Genomic DNA, 26,173 nt, shown 5'->3' on the forward strand with positions numbered 1-26,173 from the left:
AAAAAGAACACATAGTCGAGATATTTCATCTGTAGAACAGATGTTTTGACGACTTTAAAAAAATGACGTCTAAAAAATCATTGAATTTCACAATTTACACGAAGGAAAAAGTACTCTGAAAAAAATTATTTATATACACAGATACAGAAGTCTGATCGTAGTTTCAAATATAAGCAAGGAAAGTTGTGTGAGTGTACCACACCAGATTTTTTACTTTCCTTGCCCTATTACCATAGGTAAGGAAAGTATTGCTTTCCAAAAAAAATTAAGGTACCCTAATTTCATGTTTTCTATACGTTTCAAGGTCCCCTGAGTCCAAAAACATGATTTTTGGGTGTTGGTCTGTGTGTGTGTATGTGTGTGTGTGTGTGTGTGTGTGTGTGTGTGTGTATGTGTGTATGTCTGTGAACACGATAACTCCATTCCTAATTAACCGATTGACTTGAAATTTTAAACTTAAGGTCCTTATACCATGAGGATCCGACAATAAGAAATTCAATAAAATTCAATTCAAGATGGCGGAAAAAATGGCGGATAATTACAAAAAAAAACATGTTTTTCACGTTTTTCTCGAAAACGGCTCTAACGATTTTCTTCAAATTTATACCATGGATAGCTATTTATAAGCCCTATCAACTGACATGAGTCTCATTTCTGGGAAAATTTCAGGAGCTCCGTAATATTCTTGAGAAAAATGGCGGATAATGACTTAAAATCCATGTTTTTCACGGTTTTCTCGAAAACGGCTCTAACGATTTCCTTCAAATTTATACCATGGTATATTTATAAGGCTATTTATAAGCCCTATCAACTGGTATGAGTCTCATTTCTGGAAAAATTTCAGTAGCTCCGTAATATACTTGAGAAAAATGGTGAATAATGATTAAAAATCCATGTTTTTCACGGTTTTCTCTAAAACGGCTCTAACGATTTTTTTCAAATGTGAGAATATTGATACTGATGGGCACTCATAATAATACCATGACTGCAAAACAAAATATTGAAACCAAAGACCTTAAAGCTGCGATTAGACCAAATTTATTAAAAAAATGTTAATAACTCAATCCAGATTATATTAGATTGAACATAACTCATCATACACATGATGAACATATGTATTTGTCAACTTCCGTTCAATATAATATAATCTAAAAGGATTAAGTTATAACCATTTTGTTAATAACTTAGGTGTAAACCCAGCTTAAAGATGGCTTTCTAGCATATTGCAATTTTAAAGCAAAAACCTAACCTAACCTTATGGAACATTATTAAATATAATCCAAAAAAACCTAACCACTAACCCCTAACCCCTTCACATTTAATAATTTAGATTTCAAAGCAAAATCCTAACCCCCTAACCTATCCTTTCACATTTGAAACATCAAAAAACATAACTCTACCTAGACCCTAGCCCCTTCTAGCATATTGCAATTTTAAAGCAAAAACCTAACCTATCCCAATAAAACATTATTAAATATAACCTAAATAAAAACTAACCCCTAACTCTTTCACATTTGTTGAACGATAGGCAAGGATAGCAACACCATTGCAAATCGTACACTACCATTATAACGTGGACCTCACAATAGATACTCAAAGAATACTTTTGAATAACTATGTTATAACTGTGACTGTTGCTGGCCGTTACTCTGTTTCTGAGACAAAGAGAAGCGGTTCATTATTCACAGTTCATTCTTCATTGTTAACATAACCTCATTCTTCATTGTTGAGTCTCACTTCAGAAATTCAAACTGTTATTTTTAATGTTTTAAGTCTTTTAAAATAAAATTCATGGAAGCAACACCTATTTTTCCTTCTTCTTTCATCAGAAGAAAAAATTGAGTTGATATCTTCAAAAATAGTCGAGATACTAATATATTAAGAATCGTCCTTTCTTCAAAATGAGGTTAGTTTTGAAACAGCTATTTCTAATATTAAAATCGAACTAAATTGTATAAAAATAGGCTAGCATGCTTTATTTTTTCCTCCTCTTTTATTTAAAAAAAATTGAGTCGATATCTTTAATAATAACTGAGATAACAGGGGGAGCTCACTGGTGAGAATTTTGCCCAAAATAGTTTTGATGATTTGACAATGAATAATTTACACTCTTACTTTCTTTCGAGAATCGATACCTCAGTGTTGATAGAAATAGGAGTTTCATTCACGTCCACTTGGGAAGATGTAAAAAAGGCGTTGAAAGAGCGGTATGCTGGTGCTCGGACTCCAGTAGCAGCGAGTATGTTGAAACTGTTACAATTAAGTCCGTATTCAGGAGAATCAATTTTTGATTTCACCAAACGTATGGCACAATCACTAAGAATACTCAAATCAGAGGGTTTAGACTCTTGTCCGAACAATGATGATGGAATTTTGAGGAACAGAGTCTATGATGAATTAGCAATGGAAGCCTTGACAAACAATCTTTCAACACAATTGCAAACTGCAATAAAGATTACAAATCCGAAAAGTTTTGAAGAGGCAGTTGCTTTGATCAGAGACAAAACCACAGACAGAGAGAACGTACAGCCAACTTCTTGTTGGCAAATAATCATCAACAGGCAGAAATCAAGTTTTCCAATACAGTCATCCAATAAGGAAAGAATTCCCAAACTGCTTTTCTTAATCATGCAAATGAGACACAGGCCTACAGAAAAGCCTTTTTTAAGCAAGAAAGAAAAATTCATGGACAGACCTAAATGCTTGGAGTGCTGTGAAGAAGGGCATTTTGCCAGAAACTGTCCATATATTTATCGGCGAAAACACGAACAAAAGACACATCATAGAAAAAATGTTGGACCCAGAAGGATAAATGTAAACACTGTGCGAAGAGTAGAACACAGACCAAGGCAACTTTCTGACCCCGGATCGGAAGAAGAACATTCCTCTCACTCATCAGAAAGTGGAAATAGTAGTGCATACGAGGAACAGTACAGAAAATATTCAAAAAAAGATTGGCCCAAACTAAGATGAATTGATAAGAATCCAAAGAAAAATGAGAAACAAGATTGAGGATCTGGTTCATGGAATATAGGCAGCAAGAATACAAGAAGAGTGTGCTTGAAGGGTGAGATGCCTATATTTTTTGTAAAGGAGTGGGATGTTAATTGCTTGTTGGACACAGTATCAGATAGTACATTGATATCTGAAAGAGCATTGAGAAAAATAGACAGTAGCTCAATGATTGAAAGATGCTCCTGTAAAATGTTTACATTGAATGGAAATGAGCTCTGAAAGGAGAAGAAGATATAGATTTATTTGGATTAGTAGGGATACACGAAATTATGAGAGTGCATGTGGCAGAAATTAATAATGAAAAGTATGACATCATAATTGGATGTGACGTGATGAAAGAAGTTAAGGGAGCTCCTAGAATTTACAAGGACCAATGGATTATCAAATTAAGGAATAAGATTTATAAAGCAAGAAGTTCAATTTCAACAAGCAATCGTATTTATATGGGTTCCATTACTAGACAGGATAATACAGATGAGATGCAGTTGACCAAGGAAAGAGCACAGCTAGCATCCTACATACTAGACAAGTACAACGACACTGTTTATAAGGAAGGAGAAATTTTAACTACTACTGGAAGAGTTCATCATTCAATTCAACTAAAATCATCAAAACCTATATTTGTAAGGTCTATAAGATATCCGAATTCAATGAAAAAAATTATCAAAGAACATATTGGAGACATGCTCGAACAGGGTATTATTAGAAAGTCAATATCTCCATTTTGTAGTCCATTGTGGGTTGTTCCTAAAAAGACTGCCCCGGGAGAACCACCAAAGTACAGAGTTGTTGTAGATTTTAGACAACTGAATGATCAGACTGAGTCAGAAGAGTATCCCCTTCCAAGTTTGGAAGATATGGTTGACAGGATGAGGGGAGCGCCGGGTTTCAGCACTTTGGACCTAAAATCTGGTTACCATCAGATCAAACTGAACCCAAATGATATTGAGAAAACAGCATTCAGTTTTGAAAGAGGACATTACAAGTTCACAAGAATGCCATTTGGTTTGAAAAATGCTGCATCTACTTTTCAAAGACTTATGGATGAATTCTTGGAAAACATAGATGAGCAAGCAATCCAAATTTACATGGATGATATTGTGGTATTCAGTAACAACCTTCATGATCATAAACAACATCTTACGCAACTGTTTGAAAGAATGAAGGAATTTGGACTTGAGGTCTCAAGAGAAAAACTTTGACTTATGTCAACCAGAAATGAAGTTTATGGGACATGTAATTTCAGCTAGTGGAATTCGCCCAGATAATAATAAAATAAGTGCCATACTAGAAATTCCTATTCCCAAGAATATTAATGAGATAAAAACATTTTTAGGAATGGTAGGCTACTACCGAAAATTCATTAATAATTTTGCACAGATGACAGAGCCACTGACAAATTTATTAAGGAAGGGAGTGCGGTTCTGATGTTATACAAGCAGTAGAAAAATGTAAGAGAGCAATTTGCTCTACACCGGTTCTCCAGTTTCCAAACCTTCAACAACCCTTCACGTTAACAACCGATGCTAGTGGGGAAGCAATAGGGGGAGGGAGTTTTGGCTGAGGATGATGCACGTGTTGCATTTGCAAGTAGTTGCACTGTCACCCGGCCACAGAGAGACGTTATAGCACCATTGAAAGAGAGCTGTTAGCAGTTGTATGGTGTAGAGACAACTTGAGGCCTCCCATACCTCTATAGAAACGAATTTGAGCTAAGAACCGAACATATGCCATTACTAGTAGTTCCGTGAACAGTAGACCTCACGCAGTATTCTCATCCAAAAGTACTGATTGAAACTATAGACCTTATGGAAATACAGCAATAGACTGGCTTCACCACACATCTGTGTAATCACTTGTCAGCTGATTTATGATGAATAATTCTATAGTCTGATTTTTACTCTAATATTGGCGTATGAAGGAGGCTCCTTTTTCCTTTTATATTATCCTTGAAATGTAAAATTTCCAAAAACCTTGTATATACGTCGACGCGCAATTAAAAAAGGAACATACCTGTCAAATTTCATGAAAATCTATTACCGCGTTTCGCCGTAAATGCGCAACATATAAACATTTAAACATTCAAACATTTAAAAATTAAGAGAAATGCCAAACCGTCGACTTGAATCTTAGACCTCACTTCGCTCGGTCAATTATGGGTTAGCAAATTGAAGGAAACCTCTGCACGGATCACACAATGGAAAGAGAAATTAGCTTTCTACAATTTTAAAATCAGACACATAAAAGGAACCGACAATTTTGTTGCAGATTGCCTATCAAGAAATATTAATCCATATCTGTCAATTCAATGGAAGAGAGCAATGAATACTTGACAATTGAACCAAATGATATTGAAGTAATAAGTGACATCATCAATGATAAAAGGAACCAAATTGTCCTGTTAAAGAAACAATATGGAATAATTGAGACTAACATAGGTATGGGCCTATCAGAATTACAACTATTATAATCCCTCCTCAAATTTCAGATGGTGACTTTATGAATACAATTCGACAAATAACAGTCATGGGTGAAATCTATTATATTTATTCAGACGATCAACTATTAAAGGATAAGATTAAAAAGACTCTATAAAAGTAAAGAAAAGGATACGAAAATAAAAATCTTCATGTGTAATAAAAAGGTAGAAACAATAGAAGATATGATACAACAAGATAACATAATCAAACAGTATAATGTCGGGAGAACTAATCATCGAGGAGTCAAAGAGACTGTTCAACATCTCAAACGACAGTATTATTTGCTCAATAAGTTCAAAACTGTGAATAATGTTCTAAGTGCATGCGAAACTTGTGAAAAAGTTAAATATGATAGAGCCACAGAATAAGTACAGAAAGGAAACTTGTAATCAATCGCCTATCTAACCAATGCTTTTTACATGACGCCAATACTAAACACGTCACGTGACCTTGGGAAGTTCCAATCCTGGTCTTCTGATTGGCTCGTGGCAGTGAATGAGATCAATTGATCCGGATCATTAAAGTGATCCGAACCTACCATCATTACTATTACAATGCGGCGCTTCCTAACAAGATGGCGGATTTTAGCGTCAGGGTACTAGCCAAGTTTCCATACTGTATGTATACTGTGATAGAGCCCCTTACAAGACACCTCTACAGTTAACACCTAAACCTGAACGACTTTTTCATACAATGGAAGTCAATGTTTTCAATTACAACAAATAAAAATAATATTTAACTTCAATTGATCAGTTATCTGAATTTGCCACCGCTTGGCCTCTGGAAAACAAGACAGCAAATTGCTTAGTGGTGAATCTGATAATACTTTTGGGGTTATACCAAAGTCCACAGGAGTTAATTATGGACCGAGGGAAAGAGTTTTGCAATAATCAAGTGAAGGCAGTATTACAAGAGTTTGGAATCGCAAGTCATTTTACAACAACAGGACAACCAAGATCCCACGGCACGATTGAGAGATTACATAATATTTCAACAGAACACCTTCATCTCTTAGAGGCTGATAAATCAATAACTGAAAAAGAAGCTATGGCGAGGGCAATGTTTGCTTACAACAATAGCATTTATTCAACAACAGGCCTTACCCCTCTGAAATTAATTCATCAGCATGAGATGCACAAACCAATTTGGGAAAAGATGTGTAAAGAGATGAAGAATCGCAGGGCATAATTTGGAAACCGAACAAGTGGATGAAAAGATTAAAGTTGGTGATATAGTTTTCAAAAAAAAAACATTTTAAACGGACTAAAGCAGATCACCGTTTTATAAGACCTTTTATTGTTCAGGAACTTCTCTCAAGGAATCGATTGAAGCTTGGAAAATTGTAAGGAATGACAAAACGTTCTGAAATTGGACATGCTCATGAGATAAGAAGAGTCAAGAGGCGATTGCCAGATTGCCAAACGAACTAACATAGGCTTGTTTTCATTGTTATTTTGTTTTTATGTTTGTTGTCGGGATAGTGAAGACTGGGGGGGAGCAGTTAGTAAACCCAGCTGTTACATCAGCTTCACTGTCCCTATCATTATAATTTGTTGATGTTTATTTATTTATTTATTCGTTGATATAATTACAAATCATATGAATTTGATCGGGATAGAACAACAGGCATAGCCCAAAACTATTCTGTTCCCAAATTTTGATAAATAATGAAATGTCCGAAAAAATAGGTTATGTTCTCACTGAGGAAATTTAAAGTTCAAAGTTCTGTCCAAGAATATATATTAGCTAGAAATTTTGAATTTAGAATGATTAAAATACCAAATTATAGTCAAATTTTGCACTTAATATCACCGCACTTTGAATAAAGAAATAAACAGTTCAGTTTTGGAACCAAAACGAACCACATTACTCAACTTATATAAATCATAAAACCTACATGAAATACTACTAAAAACATAAAAAATATATAAGATTTATATATTAGGGAAGGTTTTCCACTTTTAGGGGAGGTTTACTCTCCCTGGGATCACATCAAGTTCATTGGTTTTACTATCATCCTACTAAGGGTTAATATTCTTATCTTGCACTATGAATTTATATTTAGCATCACTAATGTCATTGAAATCGAAATCTAGAAGTCAATTTGTTCATTCATCGAAGTCTTAGTTCAAAACGTACATATTGACTGCTTGAATCCAATCACTATTGCATAAACATGTATTTGAAAGTAATGAAAGAGTAACGTTAGTCCGGGGACCCAAAAGCGCCATTTCACGAAAACAACAAGTCACAGAGCATCTAACACCCTACGTCCTACACCAAGGTTGAGTATCTACTGACATGAATTTACATTGGTCACAATAGACAGCAACGCGAACGGCAGCAGAATTATAACTAAAACAAAAACCGCCTGGGTCCCTGGGACCCAGGGTCACGACTAGAAGGTTAAGAGAAAAAATCTTATCAGTAAGAACAATATTAGCTATTTCACTGGAAGGCAAATCAGAAATTCATAACGACTAGCAGACTCCTTCGAATTTAGTTCAAGGAGTTCAGAGATGAGACAAATCCGATAAACTAAATTAGTTATGGCAAAAAACATTGATAATATTACCATTGCACTGATCATCCAATGTGAATGATGAATTAGATTTGAATCTGCGCACTTCAGCATCCAATATGGCAAAACTCAATATTGGATAAGGCAGAGGAAATTCTGACACCGACTGGATGAAACAGTTTGTTTGGGCCGAATCTTTTTGAATACGTAGTACATACAGCACCTGCAAAAATATCAAAAAAATTTCAGGAATTACAGAAAAAACAAAATATTTCCAAAATATATAGATTTATATTTGCAAAGACTAGTGAATGAGGATGAATCTTTCTACCACCAGTGAAGTTAGATAAAATGAATGGTCAACTATCAATACATATCATTTTTAAGCAGCACTGATTTACTCTTTCTGAACTTCAATGGAATGTTAGACAGAGTTCGACAATTCCAGCCAACTAACAACCCTGCTTTATACTTATCCTACCCATCATCTTGCAGCCAAATAATAAAACAAATTCAAGCTCCTCTTTACAGCAATTTTTCTAATGAAATACAGATTTTATTCTCTCTGGAATTGAACAGGGAAAAAAACTAGAAATTGGATGAATCTTCCCAGAGAATGAATCCTTTATAATAAACATTTTTACTAGCTCTCAAGTGACGAGAATTTTCTTTTTTGCAATTATTAATGATATATCTTATTTGATATTAAAGTCTATGACCTGTGCATGGAAAACAATATGTCGAATAAAAAACGTTCACAGAGAAAGCAGAGTGAACTTGCGACGCTTAAGGCTATAAGCCGGTCAAGCCGGCTCCATTTCAATCGTAATCAAAATTTTTGAATGAAAGGCTGACCCGTTGCTTCATGTTGGATAGTAAAAGGTAATCAGAGCTGCGATCTACTGCAGCTTTCAGCTGAACTCGCATACTTGTCTCTGGCCTTGGCAGGAAACGAATGGTTTGCACACATTCCCACGTCTGACAGGCCCACAGCTTCAACTCTGAATTCGAATTGCAGCCAGTAATGACATACTTCCAAAACTGAACACTGCAAAAGATAAGTTTATTGTTTCAGTAGAAATCTCTAAAAAGATACAGTATACACATATACAGCACTAAGATTTTTAAGAGGGAACTGATATTGATAGGGGAGTGAGAGTAGGAGGATATTACAAATTGGAAAACAGGCTTTATATGATTTTTTCACTAGGATATTACAAATTGAAAAACTGGCTTTATATGGTTTTTCACAAGCCAAATTGCGTGACAAATTTACCAAAAGACAGACGACCTAATAAGCAACTACAGTGTCACTAGTTCCTTCAAGAACTTTTAGTTCATGAAGTAAACAATTATGTTTTTGTATAGTTGAGAAGTTGATATTGTGGTAATTATTCATATTGAATGAAAAAGACTAAGAAACCACATATTTATTGATACTTAGAAATATTTTCTAAGTATCAATAAATCTGTGGTTTTTGACAATTTCTTAGTCTTTCTCATTCAAAACAAATTATGTTCTAGCTACCATACAGGAAGTGTGTGTGGTTGTTGAAGTAAGGAGTATAGTCTATTAAATAACACTGTTTAACACTGTGACAGTTCAAACTAAATTTCATTTCAAACTCGATTAAATCCGTATCAAGTCTAGTTTGTTATAATGTGTTTCATTTTGAGTTTAAGCCACCAATTGATTAAATCGAGTTTAAGCTTTGACTGTGCAAACGGCCCTTAGATTATCGGATGCATTTTTCATCTCTATAAAAAAATATTGTATCTTGGCGTTTTTGTCTACAGCTTCTCTTTGTTTTTATAGCCGCCCTGGGCTAACCCAGGCCAGAATGGTTTAGATTGTAAGATTGGTGATACGTATATGATTATGGCAAAAATCTCAATATTATTACCCAAATCTCTGGAAAAGGCTATTTTCGTATTGGTCCTATCAGTAAAGGTGTATTAATTTTTCAAATAGTGTACAAGCCTTTGATCAAATATTTTCCTATATTTATGCTAATAATTCAAATCAACATTAAACCATAAAATAAAGTTACAAATTTATAGATCAATTCACAAAAGTGACTGATGTAACTGAGTTTTGATCCTGGATTCAGTATCTGAATAAATTTTTGAGCAGGTTAGAGAACATAATATTTCAAATCAAATCAATCGATTTTATAGAATGTTACATACAAATTGACAGTTACATTTACAAATAAGATATATAAGGGAACCCCATACAAGACTACAGGTCTGTGTGTAAGAGGTAGTTCAATATGATATTAATAAGATCCCTCAACTTATCTGCATTAACCCATAATACATGTAATACAACAATTATTCTTACTTATTTTCAAATCAATGACAAACACAAGAATTACTTCAAGGGGTTCATTAAAACGCTGCATTGTACGCGAAACGTGGGCCCAGTCACACCAAGCATGATGATGTTCATAAGATCAAAATAATTATTGTTATAAAAATATATGAGTTTCAAAACTCATATGCCCCACAATATAGATTAGTATAAGATAAATTCTACGAATAGGTGATTCGGTAATTACTCACTCGATACTACAATTTTTGTGATTATCCATAAAGAACAAAGCCGATAATGGATTTCCGTCATGTGGCTTCCACTCATGTAAGCACCTTGCCTTGGACTTATCTTGCATGTAGACCTATGATGAAAAATAACAAAATAGTTTATATAGCCTTTCACAAGAAGAAGCAGAATAGTGGAGAATTAACTGTTAGCTCATATCAAATTTCTCCCCGTGATAATCAAATTTTACTTTATGACACAAAGACATCATTATTTTCATTTCAGGATATCATACACTCCAGATTTTAGAATAATTACTACTCCACTTTTCGTTTTGATTTTCATAGTAAAGCAATGAAATTGTTCAAGACACTTCGAGTGATTTAGAGTTTTCAGCTTTTATTCATAGATTTAATATTGTCTATTTGGTGTTTTTCAGGAAAATATCTACCTCAAGGGTAATTAAATCTAATAATTCATAAAATTCTCATTTTTCATGATTGATTATTTTAGAACAACACTATTGAATGGAAAATCATCCTTTTACCTAGCTAGGTTTCAAATTCCCCAATTTCCGTATTTCTCATAAAAAAAGAAAAAACAATTGGGCACCTGAAAGAACTTGACTTCTCCATCCATGCTAGCTGTTGCAATTGCTGTTCCATCAGGAGAGAAGGCAGCATCCACGATCATCTGAGAGTGTTCGTTAATTTCAATGAAACCTTCGATGTGCTCCCCTGGCCTTACTGGTCCAGATCGATGATGATTGGCTACCATTCCCACATTCCACAATTCAATCTGAAATTATAACAGTGAAAACATCGTTATGAACGTACAGCATATTGTCCCCCATTGTTTAGTAATTCATAATAGAAGATATCGATTGATTGTGAAGTCACGCGTAGTAAAATATTAAAAATTGATCAGATTGTACAAAATGTATTCTACAGTCTTCAATTTTATAGCAAATTCTTAAAACTGAATTTGAATTTGAAAACTATTGACTTGTTCAATAATGCTTCATGAAATTGCATAATTCAACACATTTCATTGAGAGACTTAGCAATTCAACTATTTCTAGAATAAAAATTGTTGTAGGTACGTACTTATTATCTATATTTCATTCTATAAATTATTGTTGTAGCAAACATAATGAATTCATGAATATTTGAAGAAAGGTTCGTTTACATATACGTGACTTATCGATCTCCCGGCAGAATAAGTTGATTTTGAAAAATATTGCGATTACCTTACTTCCACGTGTGACTGCCATTAACTCAGCAACGCTATAATCAGAACCTGGCTCGCCATCAGGAATGTATGGACACCATATCACACGGTGGCAAAGAGAAGGTATTCCATTTCTCGCATTTTCATCCTATGGAAACAAGTCAAAGAACAATTAAAATAAATAACAACTAGAGAATGATATTCTCATATTTTTGTTTCTGTACTATGCGTATTGCTATATAAGCATTATTGGTGTAGCTTCGACTTGATCTACAATATTTCAATAATACTTTGTTCTGCCTTTCAAGAGCCAAGAAAAAAAGATGATAATAATAGCGTATATTCTGTGGTTTATATGATAATGATAGGTATAATACTAATTACAGCTTAGTAATTTATATTAAATTTTTCCCATACGTGACCCGTACAGTAACAGACTCATAACTTAATCCCTGGACCGATTTACCCCTTCCACAGCATCAAAACGCTACTATGCGTAACACAAACACTTGATCAACCAGCTGAGCTTTTGTCAGCTATTTGAGTCAAGAGCCTAGCAAGCCGTAATTTTACTTTCCTTGCCCTATTACCATAGATAAGGAAAGTATTGCTTTCCGAAAAAAATTAAGGTACCCAAATTTCTAAATTTCTATACGTTTCAAGGTCCCCTGAGTCCGAAAAAGTGGTTTTTGGGTATTGGTTTGTATGTGTGTATTTGTGTATGTGTGTGTGTGTGTGTGTGTGTGTGTGTGTGTGTGTGTGTGTGTGTGTGTGTGTGTGTGTGTGTATGTGCGTCTGTGTACACGATATCTCATCTCCCAGTTAATGGAATGACTTGAAATTTGGAACGTATAGTCCTTACACTATAAGGATCCAACACGAACAATTTCGATCAAATGCAATCCAAGATGGCGGCTAAAATGTTGTCAAAAACAGGGTTTTTCGCGATTTTCTCAAAAACGGCTCCAACGATTTTGATCAAATTCATACCTGAAATAGACATTGATAAGCTCCATCAACTGCAATAAGTGGGAAAGATTAGCATGAAAATCTCTGCAATTGACGTCCAGTAACATTTTCAACAAGCAACAAGTCTGTAAAAAATTCAGGAGATCCGCCCCATCTATGCAAAGTTTGATTTTAGATTCTCAATTAGCAGCCTTCATATACAATTTAAACAAAAAATTTCAAGTGGGAAAGATTAGCATATTTTCACCTAAAATTGAAAATAAGCTTGAAATTCGAGAAAATGTGATTATTAAATTGCAAACTGTTGGCAACTGTTGGTTCTATTAAATCATTCACTATGAAGAGATAGCAGACCTCGGGTGTCTCCAGCGTTATTGTCCTATCACTAGCTGTCTCATAAATCTTTGAATAGTAGATTTGAGATGCGCGAGAACACTAGCATCATAAAATTTGCTATAAATTTTCATAACGGCAAGAAAAGTTGTGTGAGTGCGCCACACCAGATTTTATAAATAGGAGTACAGCAGTCAGGCATGCGCAGTTGGCGCAGTAAAAATAGGAATGTTCTCCACGGACTATATCTGTAGCCTTTTGTTGATTCAAGTAGGGAGAGAATATCTCATCTTCAATTACTGAATGAGTTCATTCCAGTAAGACAACTAATAACTCACACCAGAATATTGATCACTATCCACACACTCATAACAAATACTTGAAAAAATGCAAATATTTACCGGTTCAACCCAGAGGACTCTTGAGCACGTAATTCCTACATCTTTACTCTCGTTTATCAAATTGACAAACAGGTTTCCGGTTTTGTCCACACAGGCGAGCATGACCTGTTGAGCCGTGTGGGCGAAGGCGATGTCGTCGACGAGGCCGTTCAATCCTTTGATAAGTCCTCGCTGTTGGCTTTTATTACTTATTACTCTCACAATTCCACCTTTGGCAGTTGCTACGCAAACAACAAACGTCATTCATTTTAAAAAAGTTATTACTCTTGCATAGCACAACAAAACTGACAAAGTGTCCGTAACTGATTATCAATTGACTTCAATATTATTGATACATCATAATGATTACTTGTCGATACATTATACTAATTTTGATTCTAGTTTTAAATGAGAAAATAGTGATAAAGGAATAATCTGAATGAAGAAAAATATGAGGAACTAGAGAGTTGTGGAGGAAGAAAATTGTGCCAAACTTGATAGATGGTTGGGGGGCGTAGGCTACGCATCTATGCTTCTCATGGCCGAATCTCGATAGCCTGTGCATACTATTTGCACAAATAGTTATTTCACGGACTATTAAAAATCTTTTCGAAAAAATAATTTTCATAAACTTATTTTTTTCATATACCTAATTTAGTTGTGAGCCAAGTAGAGATAACTCTTTTGCACACCAAATTAATTTAATATTTTACTATGAAAAGCTTACAATTGATTCCATATGCAACATAGACTCCGCCCATGTGTACATCGAGCAGCTGACCAGTATAGAAACGCTCTTCCCATGAGTAATCCACAACATTTTTCAGTTTAACCTTCGAACTCCCTGTATTGTGGTTGCCAGCACTGGGAAGGATCGTTACTTCACTTGCAAAAACTTCTACAAAATCGTTCGCCTCATTTCCAGTAAATTTTCTGAAACAAAAAGTAGTCGACTTTAATAGAATAGAAAAAATTTAACGACTGCTATTGAAAAATTGCAGCTAATAGTGAAAATATTTTTATTTATGGTGACATCAGACAGACTCCCAATTTTTTCTAATCTACAAAGTACAACGCAAAGCTAACACTGTTATATTATGTTTCTGTAAGTCTTAGAATAGAATAAATTTATTAGCCCAAAAAACAGGATGTCAAAATTTTACATATAGGCCAGTCAATATAACAATAATAGAACAACACTCAGTCATTCCAAAAACTGGCAAAAAAAACAATACAAAGTCACAACATTTACAATAAAAACATGTACGGTATATAACTCCTATTCATATAAGAGTAACATTAATAAATTCTAGATTTTGAAATTTTTTACATTCATTTCATGTCTATAAACTCTTTAACTGAGTAGAGGTGGGTTTCAAGAGAAATGTTTCTAAAATCTGATTGAACATCCTGTGATTAAGTTGCCTCACCTCAATAGGAAGCCTATTCATCAATTTAATTGCAACATTTGAGGGGCTTTGGTCAGCTTTATACAGTCTGATTCTAGTTATATTGAGCGTCTGATTGGATTTTGTATTATAAGAATGAATTACATTTCTAAACTCCATTTTCTCCCGGTTCGCTTTCAGAAATTGTAAGCATTGCATTATAAAGGTGTTCTGAAAAACGTGCACATAAGTCAGGGCAGTGGCGGCTCGTCCTATGTGTTCAATGGTTCATTGAACCCCCATAATTGAATCAACTTCCTATACAATGATGAATTTGCAACTCAAATAATTATTATTTTATTTTGTACTAGTGAAATTACATCACAAAATTTTTCATCTACGTAAACTTAACGTCGATGTTTTGCGGCCGGTGCCAGAGTGGCTTGCTTGAAACAGCACCGAATGGCATGACGAGACGGGTGGTGTTGGAAAGCAATGTTCATTCTCTAGTCTGAACCCAAAAACAGGGCTGGGTGAGGTAGTAGTACGGAGGAGGGGAATCGGTTTGCTAGTATGAATTCGGTTCACAAACCTGCTTGAACCAAGTATGTAAGAGTTGAGTAGCCGAACCAAGCCGAGGCAAGTGAAGCATTCGGTAAACCTCGGAATGAATCGTGAGTATTCGTTATACGGATTCAGTATCAGATCAGTGCCATCTTGAACTTGCAAATAACCAATAAATTTAAATTTGGTGGCAGTAAACAGTAAGAAAGCGGTAAACAAGAAGTAGCCTAAGCGTGAGCGTGACCGTTTCGAGGTTATACGGTGAGGTTTCGTGTATAAATTTTTTTTCGTTATATAAATTTGTTTTGTGTGTTGAAGAATATAGTAATTTCTAATCTGTTTCGTGTGTATTCTTGAGTATTTCTAGTATGTCTATGAGTGTGAATATAATTTATTGTGTTACCGTAACAGCATTTTGATGAAGAAATACGAATAAGTTTCAGTATTTGTTGGAGACAAAAATTATTCATATTGAGGATAGGTGTAGAATAAAACATAATGGTAGATCAACTCCCGAAGTAAAAATCAAAGAAGAAAAATATGAAAAGGACAAAAATCTATATTTGTAAAAAATATGCTTAATCTTTGGGGGGGTAATTGCTTAAAATTATTATTGATTACCTTTACACTTGATTATGCTCAATACTCTATATCCTCTTGACCCCCAATAGATCATGAGGTTGAACCCTCAAGCTAAAAGATCACGAGCCGCTACTGAGTCAGGGCGTGATTCCTTACATCAAAAGGAGGAAAAAAAGTTCCAATTAACATAAGTCCGAAAATGCTTAGTTACCAAGTTATTCAGGGTCAAATATTTCGTCTGAATTTCAGTTCCCGGCCCTACGAGTATTTGTTGGTTGTTAATTAAGATGTACAATTTAGCGTACTTTATGTAAAATAGACTAAAGAATTGAATAAAACCGTTTCCAGACTTGTAGCTACAGTAATTTTTAAGAGATATGATGAAATACGCGAAACTTGATCCTGAAAAACAAGCTTCTTTAAGGTTTGAAGCGGCTTTACTATGTTAAATGTACAATAAACACAAAATATTTCAGTATAGAACTTGTAGAAAGTTTAATTTCAAATAGGAAGATGTAAAATAAGTCTATAAAAGACAAACGCAACATCTAAAAAAATAGTCCTTAATTACATTTGCAGAGATTTGTCTATTTTTCATGCGTTTTGTATGTAATAAAGGATTTTTTTTAAAGGTTGCGTTTGTCTATAATGGACTTATTTTACATCTTTCTCTTCGAAATTAAATTTTCTACAAGTTCTGCAATAAAATATTTTGTATTTATTGTACTCTCAATCGTCCGAAACGCTTTTAATTCAATAGTCATTTTGTCGACTATTATGAGAGGATAAAAATGATCATCACAGACACAGTCTGTGGAATAATATCGGGAAGACAACATTATGTCGTTGTTAGGGTAGGAAGGATTTATCCAGGTTTTCCACAAGGAAAATAACGAGTCAGAGGCTCCTCTTTCAAGAAAAGGATTTAAAGGACTTTTCCAAGGAGTTGCGAGTCTAAGGACTGCAACGAAAACGATCTCTAGTCTGCAACTTGGATCTCAGGAAAATTCGGAAATTTTCCAAGGGGAAAACCAGCAAATTATATTTGCTAATACAGGGGAGAGGTTTCTAGGATTTTTAAAAAAGTTTTGCGGGTCTAAAAAACTGCAATAAGGACGGTCTCAAGTCTGTGACTAAGTCCTCTAAAAATTCGGGATTTTCAATAGGGAAAACCAGCGGTCAGTAACAGCTAGCTTTAGGAAAATGATTATAGGAATTTTAGAAAAGATTTGCAGGTCTGAAAAACCGCAATAAGGACGGTCTCGAGTCTGTAACTGAGACCTCGGGTAATTCGGGATTTTCCTACAGGGAATAACAGCTCAGATAACTGCTATTATAAAGGACAGGGAATTCACTACAAGGAATAAAAGCAAGTCAGGAAACTGCTCTTATAAAGGACCAGGAATTTCCTACAGTGATAAAAGCAAGTCAGAAAACTGATCTTATAGAAAGGAGAGCATTTTTCTACAGGAAAGGAAACACATACAGGCGACTAGTTCTAACATACAGTTACCTGAATCGTCGTGATTCTTAAGACTGAGAATTGCGAGCCGGTCCTCAATTCCTGTATCCTAACTAAAACGTCGTGAGGCGACAGAGCAGAGTCTTACTCATTAACAGCTCTAGAAAAACGCTACAATTCGCGAACGACTCGGAACCCACCATAATCGAAGCAAAGAGAGCCCAGCTAAATTTAACTGTTGACGCGGCAAACTTAAGGTCCCTATAGATGCTCATCATAGGACAACTCGAACACCCCAAGTGATACAAGTCGGGGAAAATAACACAAGTAAAGAAATCCCCAAGGAAGATCTACCTTAGAGTTGTTGGAAACTTGACCCACAATATTTTATTCACTAAAATTTAGAATAGAAAATCCCTACAGAAGAAGATTACCGGGAACGTCACACGAAGAAGAGAACGAAGCCAGTTCACTAACCCGGTGATTGATCAACTAACTAGACCCGAGTCTGCTCCGAGCAGAGCAGGGGCCGGGAAACGGGAGGCTAGGGAAAGGGAGGAAGATGCTCCAATAAGAAGCATAGAAACCATCACACAACCGATCACGAGACAGGGAATGATTCAACTACTGCTGATGAGAAGGGTGGATGAATGGTGAAAATGATGCTAATTACTATAGAAGATTAAACAGGTAAACAACGTCTACTCAAGAAGTTACAAGTCCAATCAACCAGATAAACCACTATCTCTATGATAAGGGCGACGATGATGCGGCTGCTGCTGACTGCAATAATAGATTAGCGATCCTACAATTCGTGAACAACTTACTAAAAAATTAATATGACGTCAATAGAAAGGATGAATAGGATGATGATAGTCCACAGGGGTGCTGAAAATGATGATAATGTTCTAGCTCGACCCCAAGCTTAAGGCTGTGCAAAGGCTAAAAATATACTTTTCACTCGTGATATTTTTCAAATTTTTTTGATTTGTATATAAAAAAAAGTTTAGCTATCAAAATGAAAAAGTTTTCTCAGGAAATTGTTTTTTTTCTGATCATTACTTTTCGAGATATGAGCGCCTAAAGTTTGAATTTTTGGGACAACATTTCAAATTCGGTAAGAGATAAATCCATGAGATTTAGAGGATAGATTCTTCATGGTATTGTTGATCTAGTTAAACTAAAATATCAATTTTTGGAAAAGTTATTCAATTTACCAAAAATAACTCAACTAAAGTTATTTTTGGTTATTTTTAGTAAATTGAATAACACCATCTTAAAATTTGATATTTTCAGAAAATTTTTGTTTTACTAGATCAACAATAACATGAAGAATCTATCCTCTAATTCTCATGGATTTTTATCTCTTACCGAATTTGAAATTTAGTATTAAAAATTCATTGGAGTTGGTCAACAATATAAAGCATATTCCTGTTCTTTCATCTCATAAACTTGTCATTTGATGTTACTAATTTATTCACTAATTTGGTGGGAGAAAGTCTTGAAAGAGCTAAGGAAATAATGAAAGCCTCCATCAATGACCATACACTCAGAGAAGAACTGATAGGATTGATGAAGTTATGCACTCAGCATAATTATTTCAAATTTAACAATACGTTTTTTGAACAAAGAGAGGGGTTGGCAATGGTGACACCACTCCTAGCTGAATTATTTATGGATAAGTTAGAAAGTAGAATTATTGGAAATGGTAATTTCAAAGATAAAATTGTTTACTGGTTTCGATTTGAAGATGATATTATTTGCTTATGGAAAGGAAGTAACAGACTAGACAATTTTCTTTCCTATCTGAATGGATTACATCAGAGTATAAAATTTACTGTAGAGGTAGAACAGGATTGTGAATTGAATTTTCTAGATTTAAGAATAGATCATAGCACTGGTTTTCACAAGTTTTGTATTTTCAGAAAACCAACCCATACTGATGTTATCATTCCTCTTCATTCTTCTTGTCATCCTATTTCTCACAAACTTGCTGCTTTCAATAGCATGGTCTATTGAGCACTAACAATACCTATGAGCCATAATGATTTTGATATTGAGATCACTAAAATTAAACAGATAGCTGTCACAAATGGGTATGAAGAAAGTATGGTGGACAGATTATTGAGTAAAATTAATAGACAAATTTCAATCAATTCTAGCTTTGTAGGCTCAAACTGTGAGGAGAAGACTTGGATAATAATTCCATATTTAGGCCTTGTATCTGGTAGAGAATTGAGGAGGAATGGATTTCATGTTGCTTTCAAGACCAAGCCGATTTTAAATAGTCTATTTAGCTGGAGTAAAGACAAAATTGATATTTGGGATGAAAGTGGGGTGTACAAACTTAAATGTGGTGATTGTAATGCTTGTTATGTGGGTCAAACTGGGAGAAGTTTCAAAAGTAGAATTAAAGAACACATCAGAGATTGGAATAAACAAAATGGGGAATCTAACTTTGCAGAACATTTGATAACAAATAATCACAAGTTCACAGTTAAGGAGAATGTTGAGTTTCTGCATGTTAATAACAAAGGCAGATCTTTGAATATTCTAGAGGCTTTAGAAATAACAAGAGTAATTAAGGAAAATTCCCAGTATAGTTTAAATACAAGATTCATTTCAACCAATACAACACTACGAATTTAGTTTTATCATAAAATTGTAAGCATACATTAGTCAATAATTTTTCCATTTACATATTCGTTTTATTATCTTTCACGCTTGTTTTCTTGGTTCTTATTTTGTACTGAAAGTAAATTTTGTTATCATGGCGATTCTGTTGCTCAAGCCGCCATTTTTTCACACCGTTGAGTGGGAGGAGACTGTCTAGCTGGGCCAATGGCAGGCGTTCATGCCCTTGACCAACAGCAGTACTCGCCTACTAGTATAAATTCTGCTGCTCTTGTATTCAGTTTTAGTTCATCAGAGATTGACAATGGTGTAATAAACGATACCGGTCTTTCTAAGTATCAATAAATCTGTGTTTTTTTGACAATTTCTTAGTCTTTTTCATTCAATATGAATAATTACCACAATATCAACTTCTCAACTACACAAAAAAAAGACAATACATATCTTCAAAATCAGAGAATGTGTTGGAAAGAAAGTACAAAAAATCAAACCTATTCTTATGATTTATCAATTCTTGTGTATACCAGTTTAAATTGTTACTTGTTACGTCTGCCAGAACCAGTTTTTTTCTATTTGAAATCTGACAGCTTACAGTATTATGCTATTTGTCTGAAGTAGAACAAAAATCCGTACTTCAGAACAAAGTACCTTGGTCCTGGACTTCTAAATTTGGATCAGAAATAAGCAATATAAAAAATGCCAATATAATTAGGTTTCTCAATGAATTATCAATTATCAACTGGAAGCATATGTATTGTATGAAAAATATAGATGATAAAGTTAGGTTTATCCTTAGTACATTACACCACTTGACAAATCAAGCGTTTCCTTATATTCAGGTGAGAAGAAAGCCCAAACAATCAAGGTTAAACAGAGTTTCTAATGATGAAATCAGGGCACTCAAAGAAGACTGCTCCTTTTTATATGATTTCTATAGAAGTTGAGGATCTAATGAAATAAAAAACCAGTATAAGAACTGTAGAAAAAGTTTATAAATTGGCAAGAGAGACTAGGATAAAGATAAACGATAATTTAATAAATAATTCCAGTTATAAGTCCAAGGTTTTATGGAGTATTGTTAAGAGAGAGAGTAATCTTATTGATAAAAAGTATGGTATGCATGATGTTGAACGGTTCAACGACATTTTTGTTAAAAAGGCCGATGAGATTCTTAAAAAAGTTTCAGCTCTTCCGTGTTATAATGATTCAATGTACTACCTACATAAACTTCCAAAACCTTCACTTCCTTCAACTTCCATCTTGTAGAAATAGATGATGTTGAGAAAACTATTATGAGAATGAGTAGCTGTAGATGTGAGGATGTCTATGAATTAAGCTCTTTTTTATTAAAGTAAATGGAATAGATAGTTTGAAGGTAGTTATTACTCATTCGATCAATTGTTGTATTATTAACTCTGTTTTTCCTGATGATTTGAAGTTGGTTAAAGTCATACTTATGTACAAGAAAGATCAGATTTTGAAAACTACAGACCAATCTCTATCATATCAATTTTGTCCAAATTGCTGGAGATCATCCTCAATGAACAAATTGTGAAATATTTTGAGAAAAATAATTTATTTGGTGACTCTCAATTCGGATATAGGTCTGGACTAGGCACTGTTAGGGCAGCTGTTTCTTTTATCAGTAATTGTATTCTTGGTCTAGATAATGAGCTTATTTCAATGTAAGACTATTTTATGATTTATAAAAAGCATTCGATACTGTCTCTCATACTCTTCTATTGGGAAAGTTAAAGTTCTATGGATTCAAGGAGAGGGCTGTGTCACTAATGCAGTCGTATTTATGTGGACGATTTCAGAAGGTTTCTTGTGATGGGAAAGAGTCAGTTTATCTACCTGTGAAGCATGGTAACTCAACTATTAAATCAACAACTATTTTAGTTGTGGACAATATTTATCATCATAAAAATGAATCAACTAATAAATCAACAACTATTTTAGTTGTAGACTAAAGACTGTTCTTTTATTCTGAATTATCAGTTATTATTTTAGTTATTTTTCGACTGAATTTTCAGTTTATCAGGTACCGGTACAATAATAATTATTAGCCTTGAAATTGTGGAAGACTCATTTATTTAAGAGAGAAAGCAATAGGAATGCCATATACACACATTAGAGCATCAGTTTATGAAGACTATTTTATGATTTATCAAAAGCATTCGATACTGTCTCTCATACTCTTCTATTGGGAAAGTTAAAGTTCTATGGATTCAAGGAGAGGGCTGTGTCACTAATGCAGTCGTATTTATGTGGACGATTTCAGAAGGTTTCTTGTGATGGGAAAGAGTCAGTTTATCTACCTGTGAAGCATGGTGTTCCTCAGGGATCAATTCTTGGTCCAATCCTGTTCATCATTTATATGAATGACTTGCCCAATGTTTTATCAAATCCATCGGTACAGAGTTTTCTCTTAGCTGATGACATTAATATCTGTCTCAAGTCAAATTCATATGAAGTACTGAGAAACGAATAACTATTTCTGAAACTACTCAGGATTGGTTTACTGCTAATATTTTATGCATCAATGAAGGAAAGATAAAATATTTAGAATTATATTATATAAGAAGAAATACTACAGAAGCTGTAAGTCATTCTGTGAATTTTCTAGGATTGATGAGAATCTGGATTGGGAGAAAACCATTATGAAAATTGAATCAAAAATCAGTAAAGGCATATTTCTGATAAGCAGATTGAGACTGTATGTGAGTTCTAAGGTACTGAGAACGGTCTATTTTTTACCTCCTCCTATCAGAAGCCTGGATATTACAAAATTTAAAAATAAATTAAACGTAATTTTGTCAAAGAATAGTATTTATACAATCAATGAATTTTTCCAAATAAAACTTGAAGTGTAATAGCCTTATTAGATGATCATTACATTGAGTTCAGAGAACAATTTCTGGGTGTAGAATTAGTTATAATGATTTATCTATGTACAATTGTGAGTTTTAGTACATAATAGTTGTATTTATCTGTTATGTGTTTACTTTTGTTGTTACCATCTGACGTTGTAATGCATTTTGATGTTCTCACTTGCTACTATAATAAACCATTTATTTATTTCATTTTAATAAGAGAATCAAATGGCGGGAAAAAATTAGTAATTGGAATAACTAATTTGAAAAGAGTGCTTAAAGAGTCTAAAGTTTAATTTCTTATCACTTTGTTGTACCTATTACAAACGATAGGTGAACGGTGAAATATGAATGACTTATCCAAGACTATAAATATCTAAATATCCAATACTATTTTATCCCATTGACTTATCCAAGTATTTAAATGTACTGAAACCAAACTACGAAAAATGTATAATTCTCGTCGAAAAAATTATAGGCCTAATAACAATAAAGTTATAGCGAAATGAAAAACTAATATTACTACTTGTTGATGTAGCCAACTGTAATTATAAAGACTTACATGCTTTGAGTAGTTTCAAGTAGCTGCTCATTACTGATGGAATCCATTGCAAGAATGACAGCCCTAGAAATAAAACATCAACTATGAAAATTTATAACAAAGCAATTCATATTTTAATAAGCAATCGACGGTTGAAAGAGCTTAGTAATAGAAACCTTTAAAAAAAACATATTAATTTAAAAAATAATTACACTGATGGTTGATAAAACGTGAGTTAGAATAAATGAATTGGCAAAAAATTCCAAAAAAAACCGCCTGTGCCCTATATTGCTATAAGTTGAAAACAAATGTATACAGCTTACATTGAGGTATCCAAATAATCTATTGTAAATTTTTATAGAATTATCATAATTTATATCAATTTTTGGAATTCTTGAGTTTTAACGCGGCAGGAACAAGCAGACTTTCAAGCAAGGGGCTGGAAAACGTTATGGGCAGGCTACCTGGGGCAAGTAGATTATGTACAAATGCTTATTATACGTAAATTATTTGTTGTAATAATACAGTATCATACCAAAAATAATATAGTCAATGTTGAAATATACAACTATTTTGTACAGAATTATTCACAAACAACGAGTTAAACTAACCTATTACCTAACCTCAAATAAAAGGATATTTTTAGATCGCCACTAGCGACAAAGCAAAAAAATGTTTTTCATGTCTTTTGCATGACAAGAGTTTACAAAAATTATTAAAAAAATACTTTACAAACCTTCAGATTATTGAAAGACGAGTCAAAACCAGCAAATGTGCCAATAAGAAAACTTTTCAGTTTCAAGAATTTTCAACCAAGGCAGTAGCAAGGAAGATCGTGAAGACGAAAGAATTGAATAGGCACTTGACACAGCCAAAGACGTTAAAGAAGTATAGACCCACAATGCTTATGCCTTCCCAATGCCAGCTCTTACTTGAAATTGAAGGCTACCATTGAGGTATTTTAGCGCGAGTTATTCAAAATTTATAGGGGAGAGAATGCTGTTTTGGCGCTGCAATACAGTTTAATATTAGTCTATTCAACTAAGGGAATATCATTTATATGATTTGAAGCAATTTTGAAGCTACCAATAATCGATTTCTTCAAGTCCTGATAAATAAAAGTCCTGTAGATAATATAGTTTTGATAATTCACTGACATAGTGTAAGTTAATTAATATTTTGCCTTTACTTAAATGTAAGTTAACTGCTATCTATTCAATTTCTATTCAGCATGTTTTAAAACAAGGTTATTATAAATAACCTTATTCATCTGATAACATAGGCTTTAAAAGTTTTGTGCTATGAATTTTTATAAAAATGCTATTTTTTCGATCATTGATAAGTAGTGTTCTGTGCAATACTTTAGTATTATATTTTTCATCTATACTTCTTTAATTCTATAAATTTGAATTATAATTCCAATGAATAAATGAATCAATTAGGACATTATTTCTGCAATCATTATTTTAATGATACAATCCTTGTTCAACTAGATTAACTCATAGATCAATGGATAGCTTGACATTATTGAACCCAATAAATATACAGGATGAGAGTATGAAAGTAACACTATTTAAGAAATACAAATACAGTAGGCTAATATGAATATCCATTTGGCAAAACCTGATATCTCATTTTTTCAAAATGATATTACTTCATTTGTATTGAATGTATAAAAATAATTTTTACTAACTTGGGTTAGTAGACTTACCTAGGCTACCAGTCCTAGGTAAGAACTAACCTGGGCCTTATTACAATCAATTTATTCAAACTAAACCTGCAAAAATTAAATATGATTTGTGGCAGAGTTTCAAACTATCATAAATGAATAACAAGTGAGCAATTAAAATTAGTCTCAAGTATTATTAAAGGTATGGCTAAATGTATTAATTTTGTTTTGTAGTTACCTGTGATATGAAATGTAGACATTTCTATTGCCTCAATTTATAGCTGAACAAAACTTTGTCATTGCTGATAATCTAACCAGCTATGTTTCCAGCATTTCTATGTAACCAGAATTAATGTAAATTTCAAATAATTCAATATTTATCATTGATTAATTCAGCATCAACGAATGGGACACCACTTATGGGACACAGCGTCCCAACATGCAGCAACGGCGCACACGCTTTATATTCAGCAAAAGCGCATGCACTTTGTATTTAATCGTAGTACCATTAAAAGCCACTGACAGTGACACTGCTTGCCCAAACTTTTAGTTTATAATCCAAACCTTTAGTTTATTAGTTTCAAATCAGTAAACAAAAATATTCTTATATATATCTCATTATTATTCTACTTATTTATTCACCTTAGCTAGTGACATGGGACGCCACCAAGGATAGGCTGGAGTTATATTTTTTCCAGTTAATATGATTTTTCACACTTTTATTATTTCTTAGTTATTTTTTAATCCATGAGTTATGCAACTCATGGATTATTGAAAAATGAAGTTCTATAATTTTATAGCTTTTGTTTATTATTTTCCAATAATTTTGAGTTGTATAACTCACAGTTTTCTTATGGATTACAAAATAACTAAGAAATTATGGAAGTGTAAAGAATCATATTAACTTGTGGACGTACCGTATGCAAAGAATACTGTACTTCACTAATAATATGCTATAAATACTTCACCAACACTACAAATTGATGT

At 33.6% G+C, this 26,173-nt stretch overlaps 1 protein-coding gene across 2 annotated transcripts in view; it reads right to left on the bottom strand.

Moving 5' to 3' along the window:
• Positions 1-24,402, bottom strand: part of LOC111055383 (enhancer of mRNA-decapping protein 4) — a 113,130-nt gene extending 88,728 nt beyond the window's left edge. The window contains exons 1-9 of one of the 2 annotated variants that reach the window (XM_039423854.1): positions 24,254-24,402; positions 23,539-23,601; positions 14,198-14,403; positions 13,492-13,712; positions 11,808-11,936; positions 11,171-11,356; positions 10,582-10,694; positions 8,872-9,064; positions 8,071-8,239 (exon numbers count right to left, since the gene is read on the bottom strand). In XM_039423854.1, coding sequence (XP_039279788.1) covers positions 8,071-8,239; positions 8,872-9,064; positions 10,582-10,694; positions 11,171-11,356; positions 11,808-11,936; positions 13,492-13,712; positions 14,198-14,403; positions 23,539-23,585 — 1,264 coding nt within the window. In that variant the 5' untranslated portion in view covers positions 23,586-23,601; positions 24,254-24,402. Of the gene's footprint in view, positions 1-8,070; positions 8,240-8,871; positions 9,065-10,581; positions 10,695-11,170; positions 11,357-11,807; positions 11,937-13,491; positions 13,713-14,197; positions 14,404-17,517; positions 17,851-23,538; positions 23,602-24,253 lie in introns of those variants that run through there. The other variant, XM_039423855.1, reaches the window with a different exon arrangement.
• Positions 24,403-26,173: the final 1,771 nt, after the last annotated feature.

Source organism: Nilaparvata lugens, chromosome 3 (genome assembly GCF_014356525.2).
Source record: "Nilaparvata lugens isolate BPH chromosome 3, ASM1435652v1, whole genome shotgun sequence".
NCBI classification, from domain to species: domain Eukaryota; kingdom Metazoa; phylum Arthropoda; class Insecta; order Hemiptera; family Delphacidae; genus Nilaparvata; species Nilaparvata lugens.